This window comes from Equus caballus, chromosome 17 (assembly GCF_041296265.1).
Source record: "Equus caballus isolate H_3958 breed thoroughbred chromosome 17, TB-T2T, whole genome shotgun sequence".
NCBI classification, from domain to species: domain Eukaryota; kingdom Metazoa; phylum Chordata; class Mammalia; order Perissodactyla; family Equidae; genus Equus; species Equus caballus.
In genome coordinates, this window is record NC_091700.1 from 100,388,327 (window position 1) to 100,409,954 (window position 21,628).

Here is a 21,628-nt window from a genome sequence, read left to right on the forward strand (position 1 = left end):
CATCTGGTGCAGCTTCCCTTTCAACGCAGAAACTATTTCCACACCTCCCTGGAAAGCGGTCATCCTGCCTCGCGCGGGATTGGTCCCGCTGAGGCGGGTTCTCGAGGAAGTGGCCATGTCTGTGGGCCCCGCTGCCTGGTGCTCCCCTCCGTGTTTCACTGAAACTGGACGCCTCCCAGCTCCCCGCCAGCCACCCTTGTCCCACCCCTGGGGCGACACACGGCACGCTGCCCTCCCCTCGGCGCCCTAGGGTGTGTGCAGAGGGGCCCTCCCCCCAGCTGACCTTCCTCGAGGCCTAGTGTCTGTTATTCCTAAGAGGGTGCACCTCCCTGTGCACGGCGAGCGGCGCGGGGCGGGATGGCTGCACCAGAGCACGCACATCCGAGGTTGTGGGTGCCGAGGCCGAGGCCGCGCACGGTGCCTCTGTTTTTAAACTGTGGACGCCGACGCTCGTGAGGCTCCTTGCTCACTAGTGGTCACGCCTGTCACCTCAGGAACACGTGCAGAAGGTCTTCCAGAAGCAAGAGAGCATGGAAGAGATGTTCCACCGGAGGCAGGCGAGCCTGAAGAAGCTGGCGGCCAAGCAGACGCGGCCCGTGCAGCCGGTGGCCCCCCGGCCTGAGGCGCTCGCCAAGTCGCCCTGCGCCTCCCCAGGTATGTGCAGACACCCACAGTCCCTTCAGGGACCGCCCTCCTTCCGTTCCACCAGGGGCCGTCGCCCATTTTGTAAATAAAGTTTTATTGGCACTCGGCCCGCCATTGGTTTACCCTTGTCTGTGCTGCACTGGCAGAGTGCAGCAAGGAGCGCGTGGTCCACGGAACTGGAATATCGAGTCACTGCTGGGGGATTTTCCGGGGCCTCTTCCCCCCAATCCTGAGGACCCATCTGTCCTCAGCACTGTTGCCGGAATAGTTTTCGTCAAGTGTGGCTGCGACCTGTGCCCCAGAGCCTCCGGAGCTCTGAGCCCCAAAGAGCCACGTGCCCATGCCTCAGCCCGCCTGCCGGGCGCCACGGTCAGCCTCAGCCCCTCGTTGTGTCCCTGGCGGGTGAAGCCCTTCTCTGAGGCCAAGCTGACCTCCCACCAGTTCCTAGAGACTCCCTCCTGTCACCTCCCTGTCCCCAAACACGCTCTCCCAGCGGCTGGGATGGCTCCCACCGTTTTCTTCAGGGCTTTGGCCAGTGTTGCTGTCAGAGCTCTGGGGAGCCAGTTCCCACGTCCTGTGTGCGGGGTCCGATGACACATCGCTCTCTGGCCTCTTCAGAGACCTCCCGGACCGGAGCGTCCTGGCCACAAAGCTCTTGCCGGAGGGCGGGGAGCCGGAGACCCCTGGGATGTGAGCTGACTCCGACGGGCCAGCCCCTCGTCCCCCGACTAGTCTCCCGGCCCCGTTTTCCTTCCTCACTACTTTTATGGGGCTTCTTCCCCCTTCTCTGGCCTGCTTGCTTTTCCCTCTGAAAGTAAAAAAAAATGCCGGACCCTCCTGCACGCTCTCTGCCCCTCCCCAGGCGGTGCAGGGTGAGTCACACCCACCCTTCTGCCCTTTTTCCAAACCAGGTATCCGGAGAGGTTCTGAGAACAGCAGTTGCGAGGGCAGCGCGCAGAGAGGGCCCTACAGGAGGGCCAAGGTGAGGCCCCGCCCCGCGCCGCTGACCCCCCACCCAGCCGGCCATCCGCCCCCGCGTGCTCCCTGCGCCTGCCTCCCTCCCGCCGCTCCTGGTCTGCATGACCTCAGATCTGTTCAGACGGGAGATGAGACTGGGCTCCGGGCCTGAGCCGGGACGGAGGGGGCGCCGCCTGGCGCTTGACGGCTGAGTCCCGTGTGCTCTTCTCTCCCCAGAGTGAAATGAGTGAGGGCCGGCAGGGCCGAGGCAGCTCCACGGGGGACGAGGAGGAGAGCCTGGCCATCCTGCGGAGGTGGGTGGGCTGCTTCCCGGCTCCCCCGAGGGGCTCTGGTCCAGGTGGGACCAGCGTGACCCCCCAGGTCTCAGCCTCAGGAGCCGAGCTGGCGGACCCACCGGCTTCTACCCCAGAGCCGCCAGGGAGGAGCAACGCTGGTGTCGTGTGGCACATGCATGTGCGTCTGGTGCATGTACGGAAGTGGAACACACGTGTTCATTTGGCCTGTCCACATCTGAAATCAAGAGAAATTTAGGTTTTCCTTAGAAGAGCCGCATTTGCCCCAGATCCTCAGGTAGCACTTTGCTGATTTGAAATGGCTCGTATTCTCCCTTCCCTGAGGCCCCAAGCGAGAAGACAGTGTGATTCACCCCAGCCAGGCCCTCGGGTGGCCCGTTTGGGTCCTGTCCTGGCTCCCCTCTCCCCGGTGGGCTTGGTCCCTCCCACTGCCCAGGAACCCTTCCCACCCACCTGGCTCCATGCGCTGAGCTGAGCGTCACTTCTCTTTCTTAACCTCTCCCCTCCTCGTCTTCACCCCAACCCCAAGGCTCTGCTTCCCACAGCTACCCTGTTTCCACGGCACCCGCTTGGGCGTCCTGTGTGCTCCGCCCCTCCCAGGAGTGGCTGGGGTTGTGTCCATCCCCACACAGCAGTGCTGATGAGGTCTGAGCTCTAGAATGACAGAGAGGGCCCTTCCGACATCCTTCCTGGGGTGGGGGGATCACTTCCCCATGGAACCCCTACCTTCCAGCTGGGCTGGACTGTCCACCGTCCAAAGGGCAGCTGCACGCACCGCCTCCCTGCGTGGTCCCACTCTGAGATCAGTACTCAGAATGCCCCCCTCGCTGCCGGCCCTCAGCATCTAGCTCAACCCCCACCTGGGAACCCCCTCCCCTCTGTAAGGCGCTGTACTCCTAGACAGGAGCACTGGCCTCCAGCTCGTGGTGGTGAGAGGGAGGCCCGAGGCCCCTCTTCTCCTGCCACCCCGTTTAGGAGCGTGGACTCTGAACTGCGGCCCTACGGCCTCGTTAGGTGCTGACAACTGTTTTAGAACTGATGGTGCCCCACCGTCTGTGCTCCACGATCGCAACCCAGGAGCACCCCAGTGGCTCCATTTTCTGTGGATTAAGGTGGGGAGCTTGGTCATAAGTGGTTGAAAGGTGGTCCTCGTCAGTAAAACAAGACCTGACTGTTCATATGAGGCCCACACCCCTCTGGGCATCCACAACATGATGGACATGTGGCAGTTCCCTGATCGTCACTGGCCACCCACTGTGTGCACGAGGGTGGTGACAAGCCCTAGAGCAGCTAAAGGATGCCCCGGGGTAGGGGTGCAGATGGCCCCAGACGAGCAGGCCGGTGCAGAGGCGCAGGAGGGGCTCTTCCTGCAGGAGACGGCGGCGGGAGAGGGGAGCAGGGCTGACTCCGCGGGGTGGGAGGACTTGGAGACGTGCCCAGAGCAGAGCGATGCTTGAGACGCGCTTGAGGAATCGGGTCATTTTGTGTGGGTGGCCCCAAAGCCAGGAGGCGGGTCCGGGCCTCTGGATAACAGTCCGCACGCCCTGTCCACAGGCACGTCATGAACGAGCTCCTTGACACGGAACGGGCCTACGTGGAGGAGCTGCTGTGCGTCCTGGAGGTGAGCCCGCACCTGGGGTGCCCTGTGCTGGCGGCTTGGGGGGCTCCCCACCCCAAATGGTCTTGTGTCCACCGAAAAGCACAACTTCACTCAGAACAGCCCCAGACTGGACACAACTCAAATGTCCGTCCACAAGAGCAGGCCCAGTGGGTTTAGGGGGACTTACTCAGGGACAGCGTTTAGCAGGAGAAAGACCTGCTACTACGGCCCGTGACCACGGGCAACCCTCAGGACCTGATGACGAGTGGGGGACATCAAATAAGAACGTGTTCCCATCTGGGGAGTCCCCGCCTGCCGTCAGGGTGGGGAGGTCGGAGCACAGTCGCCTGCGTGCTGAGCTGCTGCCTGAGGGGGACAGCGGGACTTCTGGCTGCTGGAATGTTCTGTATCTTGAACTGGGCGGGGTTTACAGGGGTGTAGACACATAAATAGCTTATCAAGGTGTGCACATGAGGTTTTGTCCCCTTCACGGAAGTTGTACCTGAATTTTAAAAACGTTGAAAAGAGACCTCCCCCCCCAAAAAAGTTGTGCTATTGTAACTCACTCACATTTTGTGGCGCTTGTGCAGACGATCCTGGAAAAGGCCAGTGAGTACACACAAGGTGGATTTGCTCTCTAAAACCTGGGACTGTCTCATCCCCCTGGGCAGCGGCCGCCCGTCTGTCGGCTGCGGCTCAGGCTGCCCCCTGCCTCTCTCCCCTCCCGCAGGGCTACGCTGCCGAGATGGACAACCCGTTAATGACACATCTCATCTCAACAGGCCTTCAAAACAAGAAGGATGTTCTATTTGGAAACATGGAAGAAATTTACCACTTTCATAACAGGTCGGCTTTCCTCCTCACACGTGTGGTCAGCTGTGTCTCGCCTCCAGAGTGGCCGCCTTCAGGGAGCGGGAACCCAAACGGGCCTGGGCTCTGCCGGTGGGGAATCTCCCTTCCTCCCTCTCTGGGGCATGAGCAGTGGCTCGAGTGGGACTGAGACAGGCCAAGGGCAAGTCGTCTGAGCCGCGTGGGTGGCTTACAGATGGGCCGCCTGTTCCCCAGGAGAGATGCTCTGTGCTCTGTCAGTGGCCCCCTCCTGCCCTCTTCCTCTACTGCTGGGACAGGAGCCACCGCCCCACCCCACGTGTGTGCGTTTGGCACTTTGGGGCGACACTGAAGGCCACACCCCGAGCAGAACCCATTTTGTTCCCAAGCTTGTGGAAAAAGACGACAACACTGGGGGCTCCTTTCCTCCTGCTCTCCCCTCGTGAGAGCACTCTGAGGCCTCTCCGTGGCTTTGGGGCAAGTGCGGGTGGTCCTTCTGGAGCTGCTCACCCTGGTGCCTCGTCCCAGTTTGCGGGAGCTGGTGGGAAAGGCTGTGAGTTGGGAGACTGGAGTGCAGAGGGAAGCAGACAGACACAGAGCAGCTGTGAGCGAACCCTCCCTCTCCCCTGGCAGTGCAGCCGGGGCCAGGACTGGGCCCCACCCTCCCCCGGCCCTCAGGGGACACTTGGGGCGCTCTGTCTGACCACATGCTTTGGCTCCTCTGTCATTAGCATCTCCCACCCGCCCTTCTATAAAGGAGGCAGCCGACCCCACCCGGGGCCTTCCCTTGGGAACTAAAATGAGCAGGTGGCCCAGCCCATCAGTGTCCTTGACCCCGGCCTGGGGTCTCAGTCAGTCCTCAGGTGCTGGGCCCCTGGCGGCTCCACACTGCAGTACTATGTCCTGACCTGATCCCCAGGGAGCTCCCCCTCCCGATGGGACTTACCCTGATAGAAACAAACAGAGGAAGACTCGGCCCAGGGCCCAGGGCGGTGCTACCTCAGGGAGGGTCCCAGGGGCAGAGCCAAGAGCCCTGTTACACAAGCACACAGGTATGGGGGCTGGACTTTCAGAGCCTCTAGATGCTTCTGTCTGTCTGCCTGTGGCCTCTGTCCCATGTCTGCCAGCAAAAAGGGGCTCCCCAACCTCTGCGTGAGCACTGACGCCAGAAACGTAAAGGAACCCGCAAGGGGGTCACGTTGGCTTAACCCTGAGAGTTTGGTGCAGGGGGGACCCTGAGAGTGACAGCTGTGGGCTGCAGGTTCCCGAAATCAGAGGGCGCGTTCCTGCACACGACACCTCCTGCACCGGATGGAGAGTCATCTGGAAAATGATGCCTGTTAATTTGTTACAGATGCCGTCTTATTCATGTTGTCCATCGTACAACCTAATGCAAACTTCCTTTGTCTAGAATATTCCTGAGGGAGCTAGAAAACTACATAGACTGCCCAGAGCTGGTCGGAAGGTGTTTTCTAGAAAGGGTATGTATTTGTGTAAACGTGCACCTTGCTGTGCCTTGTTTCTTACAGTTACTACTTAAAATCATAGTGACTTTAAATCCTATTGCCATCCCCTCTGACCAGCTGAAGTCACAAAGTACACGTTTCCAGCTTGGCTGAGATGACGTGATACTTTATGGTAGGGCCAAAAGAATGCGATTTTTTTCTAAAGCCCAATAACTAGTTCAAAAAAGAGAAAAACTGTCAAACGTAAGCTTTGAGAAATGCTAGAATTGTGAAGCATCTGAGTGTTGATGGCAAGTTTGGGTGAAGCTGAGTGCTTTCGTGCTGGTGTTTTGTTCTGTGCTGGTCCTGCCCTGGTTAAGACGCCCTCCCTTCCCAGCTGACCTTGGACAAGTCGTTCACGCTTTCTGAGCCTTATTTTTTTCTCCTTGAAATAGTAAATGTCTGCCTCCTTCCAGAGCAGGGCGATCAGCCGAGCTGGGGGGTTGGTGGGGAAGTTTTCAGAGGAGGAGGGGCTGCGGGGTACAGGGGCCGCTGTCTTCTCCGCACAGGCCCACGAGATCTTGTTATGCTGATCTCCACCGACTGCTAGCTTAGCAGTAGGGAAAATGCAGCTTCCTAACAGCAGTGAAACTAAGTCTCAAGCCAGAGGCTGCAACTCGCTACGATGAATTGGCGTCAGGAGGCAGAAGGGAGGAAAAGGGGAGCGATATTTGTGTTTCCAGTCGGCCTGGCCGTTGGCAGCGCTTCTCAGAGCTGTTTGAGAACTGGAGCCGGGCCGTCACACTGCAGGCCAGCGGCTCAACGTCGGGTCCTGGCCGGCAGGATGAGCACCTCCTGGGATCTTTTCAGAAACGCACATTCTAACGTCCCACCCCAGACCTGCCACGCCAGGACCTCCAGGGGTTCTGAGTTGAAACGAGCCTACGGGCGATTCTCCTGCCCGTGCAAGTTTGAGCACCACCGTGTACACTGAGCTCTGGGGATTCTTTAGAAAGTCTGTGTTGGTCCTACGTTTATTTTTAGTCTGTTAGTCCTGTGGCAAAGCCAGCTGTCCTGAGCTAATGTGTACAGAAGCGGTGTCAGGACCAAGGCAGCCCTGAGAAGGGAGCTTCTGGGGGCGCTGTCACCTGGCTGCCCCACTGCGAGGGGCGTGCGTCTGAAATGGAGGGGGAGAGCCGGGATTGGCCCCACAGGGGCAGGGGACCTGGGGCAGGTGTCGTGCGTCCTTGATTCCAGGCCACTTTGCTCCACATTTGGTTGGGGTTTGTGCGGGAGGCTGACACTGGGCACAGGTCGTCAGCAGCCAGACCGAGGTGCAGGGCTCTCAGCAAGCAGGAGGCGTCTCAGCACCACTGCTCTGTGCTCGCCTCTGCCTCTTGGCCGACAGCTGTGTGCCGGCTCCAGCTGAAGGAGCCCCAGAGCCGTCTGTGCCCCCGGGCTGCCCTGGGGCGGTTGCATCTCACACCCGGGGCTCAGGTCTGACTCAGAGAATAAGCTGTGTAATGTGCAAAACTGCCAGAGAAGACTCAGGAAGTTCCATTTGGAAAAACAGCCTCTGAGGGAGTCCGTGCAGCAGAGAGGCCCCTCACCCAGGACAGCCTGTGATGGGGGGTTCCAAGGCCCCGGGACCCCTCTGGGAGCAGTGGGCGTCCAGAGGGTGTGGCGCGGGAGTGGCACCTGCCCCCGGGCGCTGAGATGGCCGTCTGTGTCCCGGGACAGCTGGAGGAGTTCCAGATGTACGAGAAGTACTGTCAGAACAAGCCGCGTTCCGAGAGCGTGTGGCGGCAGTGCGCCGACTGCCCCTTCTTCCAGGTGCGTCCGGGATCTTTCGAGTGGCGTTTCCTTTAGTGGCAGGCTCCCAAACCCAGAGCTCTGAGAACCGTCTAACCCAGAGGTTTTGGGGCGTGCAGGAATGCCAGAAGAAGCTGGACCACAAGCTGAGCCTGGACTCCTACCTGCTGAAGCCAGTCCAGAGGATCACCAAGTACCAGCTGCTGCTCAAGGTGAGACCCCGCAGGCCCTGCACCCAGCCTGGCGGCCGCCCCTCCCTGCCACCACCCGCCTGTCTGTCTGCGGCTGCCCCGGCCATCCCTGAGCTGCCTTCTTCCCATCTCTATGAGAGTCCTGGTTCTTCACAGCCCTTTGTGGAGGGCCTGCTGTGCGCTGGCCATGGCCGCGGGGCTGGCGACACAGAGGTGAACAGACGGGCAAACCCCACCCTGTGAGGGCTCTCCACATGCACTGGGCTGTGTGCCATACGCTTCTTCCCAGCAAAGCCCGGTCTATATCCAGCTGTCCTTGTGGGCCCAGCAGAGGCAGCTCTGCTAGGCTGGAGTGAGCGTGTGAATGGACGCGGCGAGCGTGCCTTTGACAGTCGGATGTTTATTTGGGTGTCATATTTGAAAGGAAAGAGTAGGAGGTTTACAGTAGCAGATAGGAAGACGTGAGCCCCCTGCGGGGTGCTCACCCTGGGGAGGCACTGGGAGGGGCCTGCACTTGCCCAGCTTGGCTGAGTGTCCGGCTCAGGGGTCGTCCCGACCAGCAGCATCCAGCCAGGCTATTGGGAGTGGTGTGGAGTGGAGCTATAGGGAGATGGGAGGGCGGCTTCCCGAGCTGCTCCAAAGCCAGTGGCCCTAGCAAGCCTGCCACCTGGGGAGGGTGGCTGTCCGCATGCATGTGTGCTGTGGTGACTGCGTCTCGAAGGGTCTGTGTTGGGGCCGCCGGGGGCCTCTGCTTCCAGGACAGAGCACGGGCACTCCAGCAGCTCTCGAGGGAGCGTCAGCATCTAGTGTCCGGACGGGACGGGTGTGTGAGTGGGGCCTGGTTCTCCTCTCCCCCAGGAAATGCTGAAATACAGCAAGAGCTGTGAGGGGGCCGAGGACTTGCAGGAGGCGCTGAGCTCCATCCTGGGCATCCTCAAGGCCGTGAACGACTCCATGCACCTCATCGCCATCACGGGCTATGACGTAAGGGCCGCGGGAAGCTGACGGGCGGTGGGCTGCGGCTGGCCGTCGCTGGGCAGAGCTGTGTCCTGGAGCTTCCACTGCATGCGTCACCCGAATCCAGTTAAACCTCGTGTGACTCGGGGTCAGGTGGCCCTGAGACACAAACTCCCGGGCCGCAGCCTGCGTGGGGGCCTCTCAGGGCAGACGCAGCTCTGCAGCCCTCTCCACTCCTGCCCTTTTCCTGCGGTCGGCGTCCCTCAGGAGCAGGCGGGAGTCTGTTTTCTCTTATGCCGCTTGTGGGCTGGTGACATGTGACACGAGAAGTCAGATTTCGGTCAACTTATTAATTTTATTTCTCTCTCTACAAGTCCATTCAACACTCACTCTCGCTTTCTTTTCATTACTAGGCCTTATTTTTAGAGCAGTTTTAGGTTCACAGCAAAATTGTGGGAAACAAGGATTTCCCATGCACCTCCTGCCCCCACAGCCTCCCCCACCGTCAGCGTCCTCACCAGATGGTGCATTTGTCACAACCGGTGAACCTCCATGGACGCGTCACCGTCACCCAGAGTGCACGATGTTCATCAGGGCTGACTTGGTGCCGGACGTTCTGTGGTTTTGGACGAATGTGTTATGACGTGCGTCCATCACTACAGTATCGTACAGGGTGGTTTCACGGCCCCAAAATCCTCTGCTCCACCTGTTCATGCCCCCTCCTCCCAGCCCTGGGAAGCTGATCTTTCACTGTCTCCATAGTTTTCTTTCCCAGAAGGTCACACACCTGGAACCCACACGTGCAGCCTCCCAGAGGGGCTCCTCTCACTCAGCAACGTGCAGCAAGGCGCCCACCTGGCTCTGGGTTTAGTGACCTCCTGCCCCCACATGTTTCAGGGGAATCTGAGCGACCTGGGGAAGCTGCTCATGCAGGGCTCCTTCAGCGTCTGGACGGACCACAAGAAGGGCCACAGCAAGGTGAAGGACCTGGCCAGGTTCAAGCCCATGCAGCGGCACCTGTTCCTGCACGAGAAGGCGGTGCTCTTCTGCAAGAAGAGAGAGGAGAATGGGGAGGGCTATGAGAAAGCGCCTTCCTACAGCTACAAGCAGTCCCTGAACGTGAGTGAGGGGGGTCCAGCTACAGGCAGTCCCTGAATGTGAGTGAGGGGGGTCCTACAGCTACAAGCAGTCCCTGAACGTGAGTGAGGGGGGAGAACGGGGAGGGCTACGAGAAAGCGCCTTCCTACAGCTACAAGCAGTCCCTGAACGTGAGTGAGGGGCCTCCAGCTACAGGCAGTCCCTGAACGTGAGTGAGGGGTCCTACAGCTACAGGCTGTCCCTGAACGTGAGTGAGGGGTCCTACAGCTACAGGCTGTCCCTGAACGTGAGTGAGGGGTCCCACAGCTACAGGCTGTCCCTCAACGTGAGTAAGGGGGTCCCACAGCTACAGGCTGTCCCTGAACGTGAGTGAGGGGTCCCACAGCTACAGGCTGTCCCTCAACGTGAGTAAGGGGGTCCCACAGCTACAGGCTGTCCCTCAACGTGAGTAAGGGGGTCCCACAGCTACAGGCTGTCCCTCAACGTGAGTAAGGGGGTCCCACAGCTACAGGCTGTCCCTCAACGTGAGTAAGGCGGGTGCTACAACTGCAGGCTGTCGGTGAATGTGAGTAAGGCCGGTCCAGCAGCTGGGACCTCCCTGGCGCTGCCCTTGTTAGGGGAACTGTTAGCCTGTGGCAGGCTCTGACTGAGTCTTGGCCGCTATTCTCACTCTCTGGCACACACGTTTTCTGTTATGGTGGAAGTCAGGGATCTTGGACGTCCTTGGTCCCCACCCCAAAACTTCTTCCATCGTCTCACCCATGCATCAACTCTAGAGGCAGGTGGAGAGCTCTTACCCTGCACACTGACGCCTGTCTCCCCATTTCCACTGTCAGATGGCGGCGGTTGGCATAACAGAGAACGTGAAGGGCGACGTGAGGAAGTTTGAGATCTGGTACAACGCCCGGGAGGAGGTTTACATCATACAGGTGAGCCGCGTCTCTCGGGCCGCCACCAGGGACGCGGCGAGCCCTGAGGATCACCAGTGAAAGGCGTCTAGTGAGAGCTGGTGTCTAGAATCTTCCGGGAAGCTTGATCACTGGGAGACAGGAGCACCACTCTTCATGTGGGGGCGCTGCCCTGGGCCGTCTAACCTGAGCTGGACCCAGGATGACGCCCCGGGAGACTGCAAGTCAGGGGAGCTCCAGGTGCACCACAGGAAGGTGGGCTGGGCTCCCGTCGCCCCGGCCCCTGTGCAGCTGGACGGCACAGGGGAGCACGGCTGGCCTGTGCCACGCTTACACACACGACCGGGTTCTCTGGGGGCGTGTGTGCCAGCCCTCAGCCGTCCTCACCGTGCTGGGGAGAGCAGGAGGTGGGTGGAGCTGTAAGTGCATCTGGGAGCCTGTGCAAGACCCCAGGTGCCCTGGGAAGGGGTCAGCCCACACCGGGGCTGTGCCTGTCCTGGTTGCCCTTCAAAGTGCTGACACACTCAGTGGGTCAGGCCCAGTGCTACGTGGCAACCCCGCAGGGACGCCGTGGCCACGGCAGCGTGGAGTCCGCGACACATGGGACTTAGTCGTCTACCACTCACAACACCCACGTCAGCACCGCCAGGCCCACGGGCCACCCAGAGCCAAAGTGAGGATGTGGGCGCAAGCTCCTGGGAACCGCCAGAGATGGTGGCGGCCCCTGGCTGTCCACAGTCTCAGCATCTGCAGAGCCAAACTGCCCAGCTGGCACTGCCCTCAGGCCCGGGCACCGACCGAGGCAGGGCAGCAGCCCTGGTGGTGGCTCACGCTCCTTTTCGTCTCCCTTGCCCTAGAAGCTTAGAGTTCTGCGAGACTTCAGGCTCCCACCATCCTTGTCACCTAACACAATGTCAGGGCTACTTCTCAGGGCACAGTTCACACCCCATGGTTTCCCACTGAGTCAGATGTCCACACTTGCACAAGGATACTTGCCTGGTGGTCAGCCTTGGCTGTGTGGCAGGGCCCTGGGCGCCCGGCACCGCCCACAGGGCCCCTTCCATCCCGCCCTTGCTGTGGGGGGCGTCCCAGGCAAGGGGACCTCTGGCCGTTTATTCCTCTCCTTTCCCACCCGCATGCTCTCGTCTTCAATTCCTGAGATTGTCCTCGGAGGTTCCGAGAGTGAAACGCCGAAGCGTGAGTCTGCAGGGAGCGAGGCTGCTCACCTCCTGGCGTTTCTCTTGCGGGGTAGGCACCAACTCCCGAAATCAAAGCGGCGTGGGTGAGCGAAATCCGGAAGCTGCTGACCAGCCAGCTGCAGGCCTTCAGAGGTAAGGACGTCTTCGGCCACGGTTTTCTCTCCGCTTTTGCTCCGGGCGCTGTTCATACGCTCCAAGCAGCCACAGAGCCCTAAGCTATTGGCTGCCATGCTCGGTTCAGCGCTCCAGCCGTGCTGGGTCTCGTTTGTCCCCTCCTCGCAGAAGCCAGCCAGCACCGCGTACTGGAGCAGTCCCAGAGCCTGCCTCTGCCTGCAACGGCCAGCGCAAGGTAAGCGGGCACTGGGCCCCACACATCAGGAGGCCAGACGGTGGGCAGTGGCACAGTCACCGAGTTTCCTGGGCCCTGTCCCCTGAGTCTCCCAGTGTTGGGGTGACTTGACGTTGCCCACAGCCCTGGGTCAGGCCCAGCGGGTCAGCTTCAAGGACAAGCGTCTGGCCTGGCGCCCCAGCAAACACCAGTCCTGACAACCCGCCAGTGTGTCCATCTGTGGGTTTTCCCCGTTTTCCGCTGTCCCAGAGAACGGTTAACCGCCAGCATGTCGGTGATGGTGGTGCCTCAGTCAGGGCCGGGGGTGCAGGGGCTGAGAGCCGCGACGGAGGCCACCCCTCGCACCCACGGTCAGAGGCCGCCCACACACTGGCCTCATCCTTCCCTCACGGCCCTTGCTTTTTTTTGTTATTTTGTTCGTTTACTTGGTTTTTTCCCATATTGTTCCTGGTTCTTATGTAAGCACATGTACTCACTCACGAATGGGATATGGTCTAAGTAAATAATCCACAGAACAACAGTTTTAAAAGAGAAAGACTCCCCTCCCCGCCCACCAAAAGCCGGCCTCCTACCTAATAGCTCGGAAGGGGGTTTGGCCCAGTTTGGCTCCCTTCGGGCTCCGTCCGGAAGTGCGGGCCCCCTGCAGCGGCGGGACACGCTGCTTTGAGGACTGGTGGGAATTCAGGAGGCCTGGCCACCTCAAATCCTCAGGGAGCGTTTTGGAAAACTAACCAGATGGCATCCTATTTCTCTTTTGATGTGTCTGATGCCATTAGTCCCTCGAAAGGGAACACAAGAAACGTCAAAAAGCTGGAAGAAAGGAAGACCGACCCCCTCAGCCTGGAAGGATACGTGAGCTCGACATCGCTGCCAAAGGCCCCCGAGAAGGGCAGAGGTGGGTGTGTGTGCGACCAAGCCTGGCAGGACCGGGGCCACCCCGTGGGTGCCATTGGCGGGTGAGGCAGGGACACAGCCTCCTCTCGCAGGAAGGGGCCTCTGAGAGTTCAGGGGTCCCGGCCCCCCATGTGTGGAGCACTGGGATCTCCCAGAGCAATGCTCTTCCTCATGCTCGGGGGCGCCCCAGCCCCAGAGACCAGCTGGTGTGGCCCGACGTGAGCCCTCCCAGAGGCACCCAGGATGTGGACGCCCCAACGCGGCCCCTCTCTCTTCCTTTGTAGATGACACGGTCACTAACTCTACCTCAGAAAGCTCTGCACTTTCCAAAAAGCGCTTTACCCTGCAGGGTTTTGCTAACCTCAAAGGTCAGAAAGGTAAAGGGCACCGTGTCCCTCGCCGTGTGGCGTGTCTGTCATCCATTCGTGTGTGGTCATTCGTGCGGATGGTCTTGGGGCGTCTGCCTGCTGCGTCGCAGGGGCAGCGTTCAGCGTTCTTCCACTGAGTCACGGTTGTGCTGATGCTGGTGTCTGTCACCACGTGGCCAAGCTCTCTTCTGGGGCCTTTTCTTGGAAAGGTGCACAGGGCTTTTCTGAAGGAGCCTTGCCCGGAAGCTGGACTCGCCATTGCTTTTTGGTCCAACTCCACCACCGGTCGTTCCTCAGGTCAGGCCCCTCCAGGCATTGGCCTTCCTGGCTGCAGTTACTCCCTTCTGCCCGAGGGCTGACGTGCTGGTGTCCACTGCCTTCTAGAGGCCTCTGCTGGTGCACGGCGCGGGTAAAGGCCTCTTGGATGGAGATCCTGAAAGCTCGACCGCCTCTGGGCGCTCCTGGGTGATGAACTACATGGCAGGGAAGTACGCTGAGGCAGGGCGTGAAGCAGGCCCTGAAGTTCAGGCGGGTCCTACAGGACCCCCACTAGATGCTAGAAGCCGGTGTTACCTAGGGTACTTCTCCTTGGTCCAAAGTTGGAGAGGTTTTTTTTCCCAGTTTTACAATACTTTTAAGTTGGCCTCAAACTTTTTGCAAAAAAAGAAAGGGAGAACAAATTCTGGTGCTGTCGACATTGCTGAGTATGGAAAGTGTGCACGCTACGCATAGTCAACGCAGAGCTCAGAAAGCGCACCAGAGGCAGCCCCCACAGTGATCACACGATGGCCTGCCGGCCGCACACCGGTCTCCTCTCCTCGGACTCCCCTGGGCCTCTCTCACCGTGCGGTCCCTCGGCCAGCAGAGTTTTGTTCCCAGGAAGCCACTTTTTGAATCAGTGGAAATTGCCCATCGGATGCTTGAGTCCCATCCCAGCATGAACTCTTCCTCACGGCTCCCCGGCGCTCTGCATGCAATTCCTCACTCTCTCTCTCCTGTTCTGTTTGTGCCTCTTCCTCCTTCTGCAGCTTCTCCCACCAGTCCTGACAAAAAAGCTAAACGGCACGAAGTAAAGAGCGACCCCACGCCTTTTGGTTTACGAGGTAGAGTGGCTGACCTTCTGTTCACCCACCTGACATCCGTTTACCTGTCTGGTTAGGGACGCTGTCTGTCCTGCTGTGACACGTCGTCTAAGCTGCACAGGGAAATAGTCTCTGCCAGCCGGGAGCAAATTCACTGTTTCCTTCAAAAGCCTGATGCTCTGGTGACACTGTGATGACGTCACCCTTCTCAGTGACCTCCTCATGCCAGGTCTGCCCAGCAGCCACAGGACTGCCCAGTGGCCACCCCTGGCCGGCGTCTGGCTTGGTTGGACTTCGTTACCCAGCACTGTGTAGGCTGCAGCCATCCCTGTCCAGGGGCCCCTGCAGCAGCAGCCCTCCACTTCCCCAGTTTGTCCCGACGCTTCTCGGTGGAGACACAGAACGTGGCAGCTGCAGGGTCCCATCCGACCCCTGATCTCCTGGGGGTCATACAGACAGTTGGAGTGTAGCTCCTTCCTGGAACTCAGGCCTTCTCCTTTCTTGCCCCTCGTATTCCGAGGGCAAAGCCCCACCACCCACCTCAGGGAAACCCAGAGACGCTCCTGCTCAGGTGGAGGGTCTCAACTTCATAGAGAGGGTTTCACTTTGTGAGTCTTACTGAGTTTTCCAAACAGTTGAGAAGGTTCCCACAGGGTGTAGCTGAACCAGCATCCCCACACACACCCCCAGAGACCACCCAGGGGCCACCGCAGCTGACTCTGGCCTCAGACTGCACTCTGAGGCCGAGCTTGCGACCCTCTCCCGCAGCCTTCGCATGGCAGCCCCTCCTGTGCTGGGAGAAGAGTTGTTTCCTGCTGATGGCCTCCCGGGGTGGGCGCTTTATTCCGTTCTGCTTTCTCTCTGAGGACCCAGACACGCCTGGGGCATCTCCCCGCTGTCTTCCCCTGGGTAGCAGGCAGGCGTGGTGTCTCGTGAGTCCGGGCTTGTGCCAGGCCCCGGGTGGCTCTGGTGCTGCTTCTGCCACCTCTGGGCGAGTCGTGTTACCTGTGCAAGCTCATCTCGTCTGTGGAATGAAGATGAGGCAGCCTGAGGGTCGCAGTAGATGTCTAAGCCTAGAGCCTGGGGCTCAGCGCCAGCCTCCTCCGCCTCCGCCTCCTCCCCCTACTCTTCCTCCTCCTTCGCCTCTTCCTCCTCCTTTTCCTCGGTCATTTCAGTCTACAGCAGGCAACGATGAGCTACAGGTCTTCCTGGCTGCACTCTTGTGAACGTTTAAATGCTTGCTTCCCGAAAAGCTTCATCCGCCCATTGTTTTACTCAGTATCAGCATCGGTGACTATTCTGAAGGAAACAGAGGTGACCATATTCAGTCACGTTGGCCTAATGTCCTCCTGGCAAAGTCCCCAACTTCCACATAGATGGAGAGCGATGCTGTCCCGTCTGTGTCGTGAGGCTTCTGAACGTCTCGTTGTTCTGCACGTGGTGCCTCGGGCACAGCCAGGTCTCCTTCTCCCACTTACCCCCCATCACACCGTTTAACACAGGGCACTACTTGAGCCCGTTAACAAGCGGTCACCCAGAGGCTCTGGGCAGCCATGAGCAGCCACAGGCCCAGACGCTGCTCTGCGTCTAGAAGACCTTTTCTCCGCGGGCGCCAAAGGGCGGTCTGTCCAGTCCCCCACATCACAGGCGTGGCCACCTGCTCTCTGCAGCCAAGGGTTACCCAGGCCTGCGGGCCAGGCAGCACTGCCTTCTCTGCGCCCAGAACAGTCTTCATCTCTCTGTCCCCACTGTCCTCAAACTCACGCCTCTTTTCCTCCAGAAGCCTCATGTCTGTGGGTGGTAGGCTGGAGGGGAGAAGATGCTTGCAGCCAGGCCACGTGGCGCAGGGACCCTCAGCGTCCCTGGCCAGTGCTCCGTCTTGGTGCCCCATGCTGTACGTGCAACAACTCCAGACAGGCCTGAAGCAGGCAAGGTTGGGTGGTTTGAAACTGGAAGTTCAGAGTCCCCAGTTCTGGCACAGACGCAGCCCGGTGGTGATGTGAGCAGGCCGTGCTCAGCCCCCTCCTCGAGACCCAGTGGCGCAGCCCCAGGAAGGCAGAGCCCGGAGGCCCTCCCGGCCGCTGGACCTGGCCTGGTTGTGCAGTGGGAGCTCGGGGGGCTGCCGGCCTCTGTGGCCCTGAGGACAGGCTGCCTTCGCGCGGCTCAGAGCCCCGCCAGCTGATGGGGTGCTCTGGGCCCAGCTCCCTTTCTGCGAAGACGAAGATGGCTTCCTCGCGCCACTTTAACACAAGCTTTTCTCTCCCAACCTCAAAAATGACTGGCCTTGGGAACTGGCCTGTTAGGCAGCGTGCTCCCTGCAGCCCCCCACTTGCTAACGGGGGAGCATCTGGCACTTTCTCGCCGCGGTCTTCACGCCCAGCGCTGTCTTCTCGAGAGAAAGCGTGCCTCCAGCCGCACCCCGTGTGGCTGCAGCTGATGTGCCCATGCCCACACCCCTGAGCAGCCTGCTTGCTTCCCATCCCACGTGCTTCTTGTCGAAATCCGTGTGACACGTGTGGTGGCTGTGGGCTGACTCTGAGGGAGGCAGCTTCAGCCCGTTACCTTATTACTGGTGTTTATCATATTGATTAGAATCAGGAGCTCGTCATCTCCCATCTCCCCGCAGCTTACCTGCCTTCTCCCCCAAAATGCGAAATAACTTGCTACTCTTTGGGGTCCCTGGCAGTAGATGGAGGAATACATGTATATTTTATGAAGTCCAGGATAAAGCTTTCTTCCCCTCCTTGCTGGCAGTGGAGGGGTCCTCGCTTGCGTACGCGGCTGGGCTGGCATCCCAGCTGTGCCTCGAGGTCCGGAGCTCAGACAGCAACTGGCATCAGTGCGCCGTCAGCTTCTGTCCTGTGAGGATTGCGGGGCCGTGCCCGCAGTAAGCGCTAGGACCGTGCCTGCGCAGGCACTCTCCACAAGCCCCTTCCATCTCGGTCTGGCTGGTGTCCTGTGTTCAATGCGTTAATTGATGACGCCATCCCTTCGATGCATTTGCTCCACACAGATGGGGGGGGAGGGTCTCGGGCTAGTTGTCTCTCAGGGTCTCTGTGCTCCCCGGGACTAGCAGGCAGTGGCCTGAGAGGAGTGCTTCTCCTCCTCCGGGAAGCGGGAAGCGACAGAGCCTGCTGGATAAGCCGCCTGGACGCCGGGTTCCTTTCTCTCCCCTGGGCTGCCCTGTCGATGGAAGCGGGTGCTCTGCTCCCCGTCCCCTTGGACGGTTTGCACAGGCGTTTTGGGAGTCTGCGGTGTGTCCTGCAAAGCTGTCGAGCTCCTGGGGAGGGGAAGGCCCATTGAGGGTGGCACAGTGCGGGGGTCTCGGGCCTTCCCTAGACCACGCTGGGTAGGCCTGTCAGCGAGGGTGGTCCTCACTGGAGCCTGTTTTTCTCTCAGGTTGGAGCAAAACGTCTCAGCCCTCCGAGGCCCCTGAGGACAACGACGGCTGGTCGAGTGCTGAGGAGCCCCTTAATTCCTCGGACGCAGAGGAAGAAGGCGGAGTGGGCCCCAGGAAGCTGGTAACCCGGCCCGCAGGCAGGCGGCCTGGCGCGCTGGTCCCCGGGGAGGGAGCCCGGCAGCTCCACAAGGTGCCGCTGGGAGGGACGGTTGGACGCAGGGTCCCCTGAGGCTGGTTCCCCACCATCAGCCCGCCGCGCCTATGGGGGCTCTCCTCCAGGGGACACGCACGCCCTGGCTGCCCTTCAGATGCATAAAACGTTCTTACAGCTTCCTCGAAGCTGTGCCTACGCCTTGGTTTCCCTTTTTAAGAGAACCGCAGTGTTCTAGGTATGGATTTGCACTCTAAACCAGGCCCTGTTTTAATATGAACAGCACTGTTCACGCATTACTTCCCCAGAGTCGGGACGGTACCGGCACACGCTCACAGCGCACTCGGTGCTGCCCTGGTTCTGGCACCAGGGTTGTCACGGCACACGAGAACCCCAGCGTCTGGAGGGGCAGACACAGGCAAACGGTGGGAGCAGAGGAGGATCTCGGCGTGGTCAGGGCAGCCTTTCCCCAGGAGGCCTGAGGATAAGGAGAGCCAGACATGGGGGCACAGAGGGTCACAGGGAGCCCAGGCCTCGGGGGGCCAAGCCGGGGAAACAGGCCGGTAGGCAGGGGCCGCGGAGCAGGCGGCAGGCTCTGGGAGACTGGGCAGGCCCCGCTGGGAGGAGTCTGCTCTCAGCGTAGCAGGAGGATGTGGCCTTGGTGGCTCAGGGCCATCAGGGGCCAGTGCAGGGTCGTGCTGAGATGAGAGTGAAGGACTCTCGCCCTTACTCTCCCGGCTTCCAAACCCTGGAGCCCCACAGCCACATCACACGGCTCCGCCACCTGGTGTCTTCCCGCCCCATGACCTTGAGTTCTGCTCACTCTGTCAGAACGGCTCCGTCCTCTGGGGTCCGCACTCCAGCACACAAGGCACTGAGCATCCGCGCTGTAGGAGGCCCTGCAGACCAGGCGGGAAGGGAGTGGATGAGACGCTCCACTCTCATAGGGGGGGAAAAGCCAGAAGTAGTTGAATACGTGACGTGTTGGGTGAGGATGGTGCGTTCCAGGAGGGAGGCCCAGGACGGGGCAGGTGGAAGGCTGGCGAGGGCTGTGCGTGGAGTGTTGGAGATTAGCAGGAGCAGGGGCAACGGAGCGAGGCCTGACCACAGGCCGGGCTGAGGGCGCCCCGTAGTCTGGTTAGGTCTTAGCACGGTCACAGGGAGACCTAACGACCAGGATTCCTGCCCAGTTGGAGGCGACAGTCGCGTCAGCAGCCCATGGAGGCAGCGCCCTCGTCATCCTGCGATGGACGCTCGAGGCCCGCTGTCCTGGGACCTTGCCATGGTGGACGGTGGGTGGCTCCCATGCTGGGGGAGCAGGGGGTGCCTGATGCACTGTGCACCCCCCAGGTCCCAGGGAGGTTCACAGTTGTGGCGGATGACGAGAAGGGCAGTCCTGACATGCTGGTCATGAGGAGCGGGGACCTGGTGGAGGTGGTCCAGGAGGGCGAGGACTGCCTCTGGTAAGATGCGCGACGTGCTCATGTCAAGCCATGCTGGCCGGTGGGCCGGAGCCCTGACCGCCCTCCCCCTCCAGGTATGTCAGGAACCTGACCTCCAGCAAGGAGGGCTGGGTGCCGGCCGGCAGCCTGTCCGCGCGCCTCGGCAAGTCCAGCTCAGCTCAGTGCTTGAGCAGCTCAGGTAAGACCCCCATCCCCGCCGGCCGGCCCTGAGCCCCGGGCTCCAGCCTCAGTCCATCCAGATGGAAGGGGCTGTGTGTGCACGTGCGAAGCCGAAGCCCTTCTCGCTGCTTTTCCTGCAGAGTCCAGCGCAGGGTCCACCCTGCTGAGCAGCTCCTCCAGCTGCAGTGAGAGCTGCGGGGTCCCCCTCTCAGACCTGCAGGGGTAGCGCCGCCGGCCGGCGCAGGACACCGCCTGCGAACCTCTAAGTTTTCCTTTGCTTGGGCTTGCTTAGTTTGGTGAGGGGCGGTGCTCTAAGACGCCCTGGAAAGGAGGACCCTGCCAAGACCCCAGCGAGGAGCCACCCGCTGCCACGGGACCTCTCAGTGCAGGACACGGGCGTTCAGAGGGAAGGTTCAGGAAGACTCTGCCCTCCAGCCCCCACGCCAGGACCCCATCCCAGGGCGCAGAAGCCAGTTTCCAGAGGAAGACCCGTCCACCGAGCTTCCTGGGAAAGTCTGGAATGGATGGGGGAGCCGCGGGCCAACAGACCACCAGTGCAGAAGACGCGAGGCAGGGACATCCGACCGGCCTCTGCCAGGCGGCGGGGGAGCCCGTCCCAGCCACGCTGCTTTGTTTCCGGCGTCTCTGGTCTGGTGCTTTCTGCAGGGATGCGTGTCCTTTGGGACTGCTCCCAAAAGCAATGACCATTTCACTGACCCAACAGCTGGAGGAGAGAGGGGTGGGGGCTATTGTGTCTTTTACGAGTTTCTTTTTAAAGCAGGGATTAATCCCACGGCCATTTTTCGTGGTACGTTGGTCTCTAATCTTTACCAAGAATCACTGTGTTTACATGAAATGACAATTTGATACTGTATTTGATATAAAACTATTTTTTTGTTACTGGGGGTTCACACTGCAGCCCATTGTTTATACTGCAGCTGGTTCGGGGACTTCGCGGGAACGGTGCACGTTCCACAGCCACCTGGTCACAGGGGGATGAGAACACGTCCCCAGTAGGATCAGGCAGCGTTTCTACAGATGAGCAGTTGGAAACCAAGCAGATTCCTTTACCTTGTAGGTTAATTTTTTAAAGAAAACTTAAACTATAATTTAAAATAGTAACCTTCTTTTCTACAAAAAGAAAAAAATGGGGAACTCTTGATTTTTTTAAACTAGCTTCACTGGATTGGGATATTTTTATTGTTTTTAAAGAATATGTAAAGATGCAGTTTCTGCAGGGTGTCGTCTGAACCATGCTGTCACCCGAGCGCCAACCGCCACCTCCTGCGCACCGTCAGGCCGCCTATGTGTCTGTGTACAATCACCCTGAAAACAGGAATTTAAAGGTGCAGAGTTTATTTTATTCAGATCAAGGCAGAACTGGAAAGAAAACCCTTCTGTTTCACCTGTTTTTGTGTTTCAGAAACGAATTCTGTTCTTCAGAAACTTTGCATGTCTGGTTGAGGCCGCTGTTTTTACATGTGTGTATATATGTTGACGTGTGTACATATGTATCGATGTGAAGGGTGTATTTACAGGCTCCCTGCTGCTGGAAATGTGTCACTTTACAGCCTTCCCTGAGCCCCGGGCCCTCTGCAGCAGGGCCCACAGGCCTCCTCCCCCGCCACCTGCAAGGCCACTGCAAGCCAGACCTCTCTGGAGTGGGTAATAAAGCAGAAAACGTGCGAGACTCGGCAGCTGTTCTCCTGGTGTATAAGTTATTTACAAATGGATGTGTCACATAATTAACTGATACGTTGATTGTTCAGACTCCGTTCCTGCCATCTCAGCCTGGGATGACCCTCCAG

General features: G+C 59.8%; 1 protein-coding gene across 50 annotated transcripts in view; it reads left to right on the plus strand.

Moving 5' to 3' along the window:
• The window catches only part of MCF2L (MCF.2 cell line derived transforming sequence like), a 181,294-nt gene extending 159,777 nt beyond the window's left edge, over window positions 1-21,517 (plus strand). For 15 of the 50 annotated variants that reach the window (XM_023621868.2, XM_023621869.2, XM_023621872.2 and 12 more), the window contains 20 exons: window positions 495-654; window positions 1,557-1,627; window positions 1,840-1,916; window positions 3,471-3,537; window positions 4,247-4,362; window positions 5,756-5,825; window positions 7,530-7,622; window positions 7,721-7,813; window positions 8,651-8,776; window positions 9,647-9,868; window positions 10,684-10,776; window positions 12,008-12,086; window positions 12,237-12,303; window positions 13,080-13,198; window positions 13,482-13,574; window positions 14,594-14,668; window positions 18,047-18,168; window positions 19,549-19,661; window positions 19,736-19,839; window positions 19,961-21,517. In XM_023621868.2, the coding sequence (XP_023477636.2) occupies window positions 495-654; window positions 1,557-1,627; window positions 1,840-1,916; window positions 3,471-3,537; window positions 4,247-4,362; window positions 5,756-5,825; window positions 7,530-7,622; window positions 7,721-7,813; window positions 8,651-8,776; window positions 9,647-9,868; window positions 10,684-10,776; window positions 12,008-12,086; window positions 12,237-12,303; window positions 13,080-13,198; window positions 13,482-13,574; window positions 14,594-14,668; window positions 18,047-18,168; window positions 19,549-19,661; window positions 19,736-19,839; window positions 19,961-20,046 (2,046 nt within the window). In that variant the 3' untranslated portion in view covers window positions 20,047-21,517. The remainder of the gene's footprint in view (window positions 1-494; window positions 655-1,556; window positions 1,628-1,839; window positions 1,917-3,470; window positions 3,538-4,246; window positions 4,363-5,755; window positions 5,826-7,529; window positions 7,623-7,720; window positions 7,814-8,650; window positions 8,777-9,646; window positions 9,869-10,683; window positions 10,777-12,007; window positions 12,087-12,236; window positions 12,304-13,079; window positions 13,199-13,481; window positions 13,575-14,593; window positions 14,669-18,046; window positions 18,169-19,548; window positions 19,662-19,735; window positions 19,840-19,960) is intronic. The other 35 variants (XM_070240482.1, XM_005601350.4, XM_070240492.1 and 32 more) reach the window with 7 other exon arrangements.
• Window positions 21,518-21,628: the final 111 nt, after the last annotated feature.